This window comes from Procambarus clarkii, chromosome 76 (assembly GCF_040958095.1).
Source record: "Procambarus clarkii isolate CNS0578487 chromosome 76, FALCON_Pclarkii_2.0, whole genome shotgun sequence".
Classification (NCBI taxonomy): Eukaryota; Metazoa; Arthropoda; class Malacostraca; order Decapoda; family Cambaridae; genus Procambarus; species Procambarus clarkii.
The window spans coordinates 17,869,425-17,881,008 of record NC_091225.1 but is presented as its reverse complement, the minus strand read 5'-3'; the positions used below and the strand labels follow the sequence as shown (position 1 = coordinate 17,881,008).

At 45.4% G+C, this 11,584-nt stretch overlaps 1 protein-coding gene across 1 annotated transcript in view; it reads right to left on the bottom strand.

The window, feature by feature from the left end:
• The window catches only part of LOC138357197 (protein LIAT1-like), a 9,836-nt gene extending 1,109 nt beyond the window's left edge, over positions 1 to 8,727 (bottom strand). Inside the window, exons 1-2 of the mRNA XM_069313848.1 lie at positions 8,715 to 8,727; positions 1,386 to 1,748 (exon numbers count right to left, since the gene is read on the bottom strand). Of these exons, the coding sequence (XP_069169949.1) occupies positions 1,386 to 1,748; positions 8,715 to 8,727 (376 nt within the window). The remainder of the gene's footprint in view (positions 1 to 1,385; positions 1,749 to 8,714) is intronic.
• Positions 8,728 to 11,584: the final 2,857 nt, after the last annotated feature.

The window sequence follows — 11,584 nt, the reverse complement described above, 5'->3', positions numbered from 1 at the left end:
AGTGGAATCAGATGAAACGTGATAAGAATCACACACTCATCAACACATATTTCATCTCTACTCAACACTCAACCTATAACCACAACTTTATATTTTCTTTAAATGAACAAATCCACAAGGGCCGTGCCGAGGATTCGAACTTACGTCCGAAAGGATCCAAGACGCTGCCTTAATCTCCTAAGCTCATTTACTTTACTTTATTCATTCTGCTTGATTCCTTCTCTCGTTTTCTTTACCTATGTGGTTCCCCTCTCTCAGCTTTCCCCATTTCCCCTCAGTTTATTTCCCTAAATTCCCCTAAGCTCATCTTGAGATTATCTTGAGATGATTTCGGGGCTTTTTAGTGTCCCCGCGGCCCGGTCCTCGACCAGGCCTCCACCCCCAGGAAGCAGCCCGTGACAGCTGACTAACACCCAGGTACCTATTTTACTGCTAGGTAACAGGGGCATAGGGTGAAAGAAACTCTGCCCATTGTTTCTCGCTGGCGCCTGGGATCGAACCCAGGACCACAGGATCACAAGTCCAGCGTGCTGTCCGCTCGGCCGACCGGCTCCCCTCTGACCGACCCTCATGGGTCGGGTTCTATTATATAAACCTCATTAGGCCGGATAGGTAGAGGTTTGCGATATATTTCTCGCCGGCTCAGTCGACGGGGCCGGATGCAGCGTCCACTTTAGTGTGCTGAAGTGTGAGTTTGTGATAATTCTCATTTCAGCGTGGCGACTGTTAGCTCTAAATAGCCGGATTCTGCTCGTTATCCCTCGATTATCTCCGTGAAAACAACGTCGTTCTGCGTTTTTTGGGGAGTTAATATAGCGAAATAAAATCTTCTATGAGATAGCTAATCCCAGTCTAGCAAAGTCTTGCCTATAGCAATTTTATAGTATCTAATTTATAGTATCTAATTTATAGTATCTAATATCTAATTTAATCAAAGCATAAATTAACTTTAGCTAGGGAAGGGAACTATGAGGGGGGAAAGCGCCAAGCCATTACGACTATATAGCACTGGGAAGGGGTCAGGATAAGGATTTGGGATGGGACGGGTGGAAGATGGGACGGGTGCCCAACCACTAGGACGGTCGGGGATTGAACGCCGACCTGCATGCAGCGAGACCGTCGCTCTACCGTCCAATCCATGTGGTTGGGGAGAGGATAGGGATAGGAAATGGAATAGTTTGCTAATGAGGACGGGTTAATAATCGAGTCTATTAGGTTGCTAGGCTGTTACAATAACAGCTAGATTCAATTTAACTGACCATTGATTAGCCTACTCTAATTTAATCAACTCTAAACTAACTTCACGTCTGCTTATCTGAAACTTTTCTACCTCAATCTGTTTTAAGGAAAACCTAAATAACCCGAATTAAATCTTCTAGTTATACATTGGTATCTAAGAGTGACATGAAATATCAGGAAATGCTTAGTTTCTGGAAGCCTGTGGAAGCTTCTGGAAGCCTCTGGAAGCTTCTGGAAGCCTGTGGAAGCCTGTGGAAGTCTGTGGAAGCCTGTGGAAGTCTGTGGAAGTCTCTGGAAGCCTCTGAAAGTCTCTGGAAGCCTCTGGAAGCCTGTGGAAGCCTCTGGAAGCCTTTGGAAGCCTGTGGAAGTCTGTGGAAGCCGGTGGAAGCCTCTGGAAGTCTGTGGAAGCCTCTGGAAGCCTTTGGAAGCATCTAGAAGCCTGTGGAAGCCTCTGGAAGCCTGTGGAAGCATCTGGAAGCCTCTGGAAGCATCTGGAAACTTCTGGAAGCCTGTGGAAGACAATATGTAAAATATTTGAAGTTAAATTCCTTGCCCTTGTTAGGTTGGCTGACTGTGGTGAATGTATCACTCATGGAAGCTCAGAGCCAAGGCCTTCCCTTTCTTCCTTATTTCTGTCTCCCTTTCCACACCATCTTTCCATCTATCTTCCCTCCCTTTCCATCTACCTTCCCTCCCTCCCTCCCTCCCAATCTCGTAGGCCTTTATCTCTGTTCCACAATACATCTTGCCCAGTCATCCATCTTCTCTTGAATCCATTGCAATCTCTTCTTCTTCTTCTGTCTGTCTGTCTCTCTCTCTCTTTCTCTCTCTCTCTCTCTCTCTCTCTCTCTCTCTCTCTCTCTCTCTCTCTCTCTCTCTCTCTCTCTCTCTCTCTCTCTCTCTCTCTCTCTCTCTCTCTCTCTCTCCTCGCCCCCATCTCCTCTACCAACCCATTGTTAACTCTGCTTTTTGTATACACTCTTGCAAAAAGAAATTATCAATTTCATCAAATGCAATCTACGCAATGTTTCTTGCACCTATACTGGAATACGCAGCACTGGCTTGGTACCCCTTACTTTGTTTATCATAAAACCAGAGTCGAAAATGCACAGAGGTTTGTAACAAGAATGGTGACAGAGCCGAGAAGGTTATGGCTTCTCACACAACCCTAGAAAATAGTCGATAGAAAGGGAATATGATCACAGCATACAAAATACTGAAGGGGAAATAGACAAGGTGGACAAAGATTGCCACTTCATATAGAGAGAAAGCAGGACAAGAGGACACAAGTGAAAGGTGGAAATGCAAAAGGAATGAGGGAATGGAAGGAAATATTCGTTCCTTGACTAGGAACGAATAATAAGTGGAATGCAACTGATGAAAGTTGTGGAAGCCACAACTTTAAGTCCAGAGTCGACAAAGAATTTGATAGTCAGAATAGTTAAAGTTGTAGTGCTTTAGATACATGAAGGCTGGTAGGTTGGGTATGAAGAACTACACTTCATTCCCCCATAAGCACTGATAGGTAACTACCACCACTACCACTACAACCACCACATCAACCACAACTACAACCACCACATCAACCACAACCACCACCACCAGGAAGCCACTACCACACGTCAGACATGACAGAGGAGCCGAAAGTGTTCAGAAACTATTTGAATTTCAGCATACACGAAATTTTGTCATATCCCACCACCCAAATATATATATTTTACAGTATAGTTTTGATTTGATTTTCAGTTACATATAGAACTACGGGCTCACCATAGCCCGTGCTACGTGGAACATATCTTTTCAGTGCTTATGGCCTCTCAAGATCTTAATCCGGCTTAGATGTACATATATACATACCTACATACATACATATATACATGTACAAATCCTAAAGTATATATATGTATGAAAACATGATAAAAAATATAAATCAATTAATATAAATCTCTCGATGTGTTGCATTACTAGTAAAGGCAAAACTAACAACCCGACTAACAACCTTACAACCTAATTGGCAGTTAGGCTCGAGGCAGGTAGTTAAGACCGTCTTGTTCATCTTGCCAACGACACTAATTACCAAAGGTACACACAATAACAACTTGTGTTGTTAATACTTTTCCTCCTTCGATGTTAACACTACATTATCAAGCTATTTTTAAAGTGATGGAGAAGGGGGTTAAAAAAATAGGGGGGTTAAAAAAGAGGGGGGAAGAGGGGGGTTGTCACGGCTGTTTTAATATTTTTCAATTATTTTTATTCTTTCCTTGTGAAAGTTTCTTTAAAAGAAGTCCTCGACTTGCTAACATCTTAGTGAACTCACGCTGCCTAATTACATTTTTTCCTGGGGAGGAAGGACAGGAATTCAGAAGTGGATGGATAGAGGGTGGATAGAGGGTGGATAGTGGGTGGATAGAGGGTGGATAGAGGGTGGATAGAGGGTGGATAGAGGGTGGATAGAGGGTGGATAGTGGGTGGATAGAGGGTGGATAGTGGGTGGATAGAGGGTGGATAGTGGGTGGATAGAGGGTGGATAGTGGGTGGATAGAGGGTGGATAGTGGGTGGATAGAGGGTGGATAGAGGGTGGATAGTGGGTGGATAGTGGGTGGATAGAGGGTGGATAGAGGGTGGATAGAGGGTGGATGGGGTGGATAGAGGGTGGATAGAGGGTGGATAGAGGGTGGATAGTGGGTGGATAGAGGGTGGATAGAGGGTGGATAGAGGGTGGATAGAGGGTGGATAGAGGGTGGATAGTGGGTGGATAGTGGGTGGATAGAGGGTGGATAGAGGGTGGATAGTGGGTGGATAGAGGGTGGATAGAGGGTGGATAGAGGGTGGATAGAGGGTGGATAGTGGGTGGATAGTGGGTGGATAGTGGGTGGATAGAGGGTGGATAGTGGGTGGATAGTGGGTGGATAGAGGGTGGATAGAGGGTGGATAGAGGGTGGATAGAGGGTGGATAGTGGGTGGATAGAGGGTGGATAGAGGGGTGGATAGTGGGTGGATAGAGGGTGGATAGAGGGTGGATAGTGGGTGGATAGAGGGTGGATAGAGGGTGGATAGAGGGTGGATAGAGGGTGGATAGAGGGTGGATAGAGGGTGGATGGGGTGGATAGAGGGTGGATAGAGGGTGGATAGTGGGTGGATAGAGGGTGGATAGAGGGTGGATAGAGGGTGGATAGAGGGTGGATAGTGGGTGGATAGAGGGTGGATGGGGGTGGATAGTGAGTGAATAGAGGGTGGATAGAGGGTGGATAGTGGGTGGATAGAGGGTGGATAGAGGGTGGATAGAGGGTGGATAGAGGGTGGATAGAGGGTGGATAGTGGGTGGATAGTGGGTGGATAGAGGGTGGATAGTGGGTGGATAGAGGGTGGATAGTGGGTGGATAGAGGGTGGATAGAGGGTGGATAGTGGGTGGATAGTGGGTGGATAGAGGGTGGATAGAGGGTGGATAGAGGGTGGATGGGGTGGATAGAGGGTGGATAGAGGGTGGATAGAGGGTGGATAGTGGGTGGATAGAGGGTGGATAGAGGGTGGATAGAGGGTGGATAGAGGGTGGATAGAGGGTGGATAGTGGGTGGATAGTGGGTGGATAGAGGGTGGATAGAGGGTGGATAGTGGGTGGATAGAGGGTGGATAGAGGGTGGATAGAGGGTGGATAGAGGGTGGATAGAGGGTGGATAGTGGGTGGATAGTGGGTGGATAGTGGGTGGATAGAGGGTGGATAGTGGGTGGATAGTGGGTGGATAGAGGGTGGATAGAGGGTGGATAGAGGGTGGATAGAGGATGGATAGTGGGTGGATAGAGGGTGGATAGAGGGGTGGATAGTGGGTGGATAGAGGGTGGATAGAGGGTGGATAGTGGGTGGATAGAGGGTGGATAGAGGGTGGATAGAGGGTGGATAGAGGGTGGATAGAGGGTGGATAGAGGGTGGATGGGGTGGATAGAGGGTGGATAGAGGGTGGATAGTGGGTGGATAGAGGGTGGATAGAGGGTGGATAGAGGGTGGATAGAGGGTGGATAGAGGGTGGATAGTGGGTGGATAGAGGGTGGATGGGGGTGGATAGTGAGTGAATAGAGGGTGGATAGAGGGTGGATAGTGGGTGGATAGAGGGTGGATAGAGGGTGGATAGAGGGTGGATAGAGGGTGGATAGAGGGTGGATAGTGGGTGGATAGAGGGTGGATAGAGGGTGGATAGTGGGTGGATAGAGGGTGGATAGAGGGTGGATAGAGGGTGGATAGAGGGTGGATAGAGGGTGGATGGGGGTGGATAGAGGGTGGATGGGAGTGGATATCGTGGATGTAGAAGAGCTTGAGGCGACGATCCTAAGGAAGCTTAAGATGAGGAGGGTAAGGGCTTAGGAGACAGGAGGATAGATTAAGACAGGATGGGGATAGTTTAAGAGAACAAGAGAGGTTAGGTTATCTAGAGGTTATCTTGAGATGATTTCGGGGCTTTTTAGTGTCCCCGCGGCCCGGTCCTCGACCAGGCCTCCACCCCCAGGAAGCAGCCCGTGACAGCTGACTAACACCCAGGTACCTATTTTACTGCTAGGTAATAGGGGGCATAGGGTGAAAGAAACACTGCCCATTGTTTCTCGCCGGCGCCTGGGATTGAATCCAGGACCACAGGATCACAAGTCCAGCGTGCTGTCCGCTCAGCCGACCGGCTCCCTGGCTTAGGTGAACACGTGGGGTGTTTTATGAATGAGGAAAGGATGCTAACTAAACAGATGTTTGCAAGCTAAGGGGCTTGTTAAGGGTTAGAAACGACAATGGGTAGTTTAGGATCAAATAGGACTTTTAGGAAGCAATAGAGACACATGGATTCTCATATTTCCTTACAAGACAAGACCGCAAAACAGCAGTCCTGGAGCGAAAAGCTAAGTGTGCATTTCCTAATCACTTTCTGATTAGCTTTGACGGCTTACATTGATCTGTTCAAAGTTACGCTTTGCCGTTCTCCAATGTCTTTGAACTATGAACTGGTAGGTCCCTTAGTGGTAGGTCAGGTTCCCCTTAGACAAATTCAAACTCCTTAGACATTCTTTTTCATAATAAAACAGGTTTTCAATGTTGCTTTTCTCTGTCAATCTTTGCATCAACTTTGAGAGTTCCTGTGTGTGTGTTGGAGCCTAAGGCCAAGTTGTTGAATAATTTAACAGGGAACTGAATAATAAATGTCTTAGAAGCCAGATGAAATACGCGTTGAAATGTAATTTTGTGTTGAATGGGAGAATTCTCCACTCGTTACTCTATCCGGCTCACCCCTCCCTATCCCCATCCTGTTTAACTATCCCTCGCTTTGTCACCCAATCCGGCTCACCCCTCCAATCCCCGTTCTGCTACCTACCCTCATCTAGCCACCCTATCCGGCCTGGCATCTCTCACACTATCCTACAGACCTCGCTAGGAAAACATATTTCGACAAATAATTACTTTTTGAGCAATTTTAGTGAATAAAACCGGGTTCCTTTCCCTTTGGTTTCTGTGGGGGGGGGGCTGGCTCCCCACCCTTGATGGGGGGGGCGTGCAGCCGGCGTGACAGCAGGGGGGGGAGGGGTTGTGCGTGTCTTGGTAATCACGGACAGACGGCAAGAACAAGCACGTGCCTGTCACCTGTCCGTGTCACCGGAGTTGTGAAATGTCACCACGGACACAGGGATTAGTGTCTGGGCGGTGCGGACGTGGGTGTAGCAGGTGGGTTTCGTGTTGGGGTATGTGTGTGTACTCACCTAGTCGTACGACGGCGTTTCGGTCCGTCCTGGACCATTCTCAACTCGATCAAGTCCATTCTCACAATAGACTTGAGAATGGTCCAGGACGGACCGAAACGTCGTCGTCCCTTCACCTTCTAGTGTGTGGTCTGGTCAACTCACCTAGTTGTACTTGCGGGGGTTGAGCTCTGGCTCTTTGGTCCCGCCTCTCAACTGTCTATCATCTGGTGTGTGTGTGTTAGATCAGCGATAAAAGTTGAAAAATTAATTCTCCAAAGTTCATTTGATAATTTTATTGGGACTATCGGGAGGCTAAAGGGTATCGCTGGAGCTCTCTTCAGCATCTTCGGAGGCAGAGAGAATGTCAATACATATTTGCAGGTTTGACAATATATATCTATATCTACATCCTATATATCTACCTTGTAGGATGAGATGAGGTAATGCATTACCCAGTTATGTGAACTGGACACAACCTGCATTCTGATTGGTCAGAATGCAGGCCTGTATTCTGATTGGTCGCTTTGGGCAGTAGATGTGGTGTGAGCTGGCCTTTTAGCACTCTTACACATAGTAATGTATCTAAGTATAAGTTGGCTGTGTTAATATTTAGATGAGACTGTTTGATATATAGTGCTTTGGCTATGACTAGTCTCCATTTATCGTTGTATTTGCCGATTATTTAAACGATTGTGGTTATAATTTCATTGTGATGGTCTGGTTGTAATGTAAAAATTATGTCGTTTAAATGAGCCTTGTTAGCCAGCTTGAATGAGCTGAAGTCGTCTAAGCTTTTATGGCTGATGCTAATATTTCGTGTTCTCTCTCGCTCTGAATGTTCTGTTTATAGTTCGCTGCCAATCAGAACTCTTCTTCTCTGTTTTCTGAGTGGTTCAAAAGACGTTCCCGGCAGGAGAGTTCAATAGGTGGAACGGGTAGAATGGATGGTAATTTTTTTTTTTAATCCATATAACCTTTTGAATATCCTTTGTTGAGAGGAGCTGGATTACTCATTCCTCGTTATCCTGCTTCTATGATTGGTTTAGTCATTTATTATGCACCACATACTCATCCTGTGGGCGGTGGTGGACCCCATACCCATCCTGTGGGCGGTGGGGGACCCCATACCCATCCCGTGGGCGGTGGTGGACCCCATACCCATCCTGTGGGCGGTGGTGGACCCCATACCCATCCTGTGGGCGGTGGGGGACCCCATACCCATCCCATGGGCGGTGGTGGACCCCATACCCATCCTGTGGGCGGTGGGGGACCCCATACCCATCCCATGGGCGGTGGTGGACCCCATACCCATCCTGTGGGCGGTGGGGGACCCCATACCCATCCCATGGGCGGTGGTGGACCCCATACCCATCCTGTGGGCGGTGGTGGACCCCATACCCATCCTGTGGGCGGTGGGAGACCCCATACCCATCCCATGGGCGGTGGTGGACCCCATACCCATCCTGTGGGCGGTGGTGGACCCCATACCCATCCCATGGGCGGTGGTGGACCCCATACCCATCCTGTGGGCGGTGGTGGACCCCATACCCATCCTGTGGGCGGTGGTGGACCCCATACCCATCCTGTGGGCGGTGGTGGACCCCATACCCATCCCATGGGCGGTGGTGGACCCCATACCCATCCCATGGGCGGTGGTGGACCCCATACCCTTCACAGATCCCGTAGCATAGACGAAAGTTTTGCATCCCCCACCCCCATTCCTTAACGAAACCGCTACATCAAGGAAAGGAAACTTACTCTCACTTTCCATCTCGTAAGTGAAACTGAGCTTTGAACTGTCACCCCCGCAACGATCTCAATATATATATATATATATATATATATATATATATATATATATATATATATATATATATATATATATATATATATATATATATATATATATATATAAATGGGCAAATTTAGTTTCACTTGGTTCAGGTGTCGATACAGTGATTGGTCTCTCTCTCTCTCTCTCTCTCTCTCTCTCTCTCTCTCTCTCTCTCTCTCTCTCTCTCTCTCTCTCTCTCTCTCTCTCTCTCTCTCTCTCTTTCTCTCTCCGTTATTATTATTATTAATATTAATATCGTAGTAGTACTGATAATAGTTGTAGTGATTCAAAAGCGTTTTTAATTATATTATTAAGTATTTTACACAATGTAGAATATACACAATTTCATCTTACCTGGAAATTGTTAAACACTCGTTACTGACTTGTGTTTAAAGAGGGTAATAATTATCTACTGTGAAAAATGTAATTAGCGCCTGATAACAGGGGGAAAGACATGTTAAAAATGAAGAGGGCTGTAATGAAGGGAGATAAAGATGGTGTGAAGAGGATGGAAGAGGATAGTTCTTTATGTTGTGTGTGTGTGTGTGTGTGTGTGTGTGTGTGTGTGTGTGTGTGTGTGTGTGTGTGTGTGTGTGTGTGTGTGTGTGTGTGTGTGTGTGTGTGTCTGTGTGTGTGTGTGTGTGTGTGTGTGTGTGTGTGTGTGTGTGTGTGTGTGTGTGTGTGTGTGTGTGTGTGTCTGTGTGTGTGTGTGTGTGTGTGTGTCTGTGTGTGTGTGTGTGTGTGTGTGTGGGTGGTGTGTGTGTGTGTGTGTGTGTGTGTGTGTGTGTGTGTGTGTGTGTGTGTGTGTGTGTGTGTGTGTGTGTGTGTGTGTGTGTGTGTGTGTGTTGGTGTTCTATTGACTAGCCTCGTGATTACAAAAAGACTAATTAACGAATCGTTTGAAACAATAGCGTTAACGAGTTAGATTCCATGCTAATTACTGTTCAACACAAGTCTCGCCTTTCCCTCCATGTAATAATGTTCGTTTCACTTTCTCTGAGTCACAAATACAATTTAACATTTAATAAGAAATATTCTTTTTCTTACTATTAACCAAGAATGATTAACCAAGAGCGAAGGGAGCCGGTCGGCCGAGCAGACAGCACGCTGGACTTGTGATCCTGTGGTCCTGGGTTCGATCCCAGGCGCCGGCGAGAAACAATGGGCAGAGTTTCTTTCACCCTATGCCCCTGTTACCTAGCAGTAAAAAAGGTACATGGGTGTTAGTCAGCTGTCATGGGCTGCTTCCTGGGGGTGGAGGCCTGGTCGAGGACCGGGCCGCGGGGACACTAAAGCCCCGAAATGATCTCAAGATAACCTCAAGGTATGATAACATTTAAACTCCCCTAAAATAACCAAAGATAGACATACATGAAAACAAAATATAAATATGTGTGTTTGTGTATATATATGTTTATGTATAAATATGTATAAATATGTGTGTTTGTGTATATAAATACGTGTATATATATTCTAAACGAAATACAAACAATAGGAAACAGAAGATAAAGAGAGAAAAAACGAGAAAGAGAAAGAAACAGAAAGAGATACAAACATACACAAACATACACAGACTAGTTTAATCATAAAATATCAAACAAATACATGAATACAAGCAGGAAATGTGTTTTTTTTTTTTTTTTTAATAGGCGTCAACGACCTAGCACCCTCTGAGGCTTTAAACAATCTAACTACTAATTAGAAATATGGTATCGTGCTAACGAGGTAATTGGAATGGTTCGTCTATATTAACTTGATTGTTGAGTGATATAATCTCTTGTAATTCAGTTGCGTTTTTTTTTTTTTTCATTTTTTTCTTTTACGGGGGGGGGGGGGAGGGTGTGTGTGTGTGTGTGTGTGTGTGTGTGTGTGTGTGTGTGTGTTTGTGTGTGTGTGTGTGTGTGTGTGTGTGTGTGTGTGTGTGTGTGTGTGTGTGTGTAACACACACACACACAATGAAACAATACAATACACACAATAAGAAACAATGGGCAGAGTTTCTTTCACCCTATGCCCCTGTTACCTAGCAGTAAAATAGGTACCTGGGTGTTAGTCAGCTGTCACGGGCTGCTTCCTGGGGGTGGAGGCCTGGTCGAGGACCGGGCCGCGGGGACACTAAAGCCCCGAAATCATCTCAAGATAACCTCAAGATAACATTAACAGTTTTTAACAATCTTTCACACGTGACTATAACTTAGTATTATTAACTTAGCTTCATATTCAAGATTTATTTTAATATAGACAAAAACATATTAAATATCCCAATATTTAAACAAAATTAAATAGCCCCGATATTTAATACTAGCTAAACTATTATTATTAAATATATGTGATAACGTATTAAGCAACTATCTTTTATATATTGATATGAACCATTAATATACATTACTTTAGTATTTAAAACATACAAAAAATATATAACATTACTACATTTATTTAGAGAATTAAAAAGTGTATTAAATATCCCACTTAAGACATGAAAAAAAAGTATATTACATTTTTGTAATAATCTGCACCATGTTTTTGTAATATCTGACAATCATTCGTTAGCCTCAATTGAAACGTGACACAAACGAGCCGTTAATTGCTTCCCCGATCCTGTTGAAACAGAGCTTTCCTGTTATGGCAACGGTCTCGTTAACCATTCGTTAACTGGTGCCTTTTGGGCGTGACCTTTCCCAGTCGATCCAATATCAGTTTGATAGCTAGACTCTTGTTGGGGTACGAACTGGGGTCAGACTTTTATTATCGGATTGGGTTTATGTGTGTAGGTGGGTGGGTATCTGTACCTATG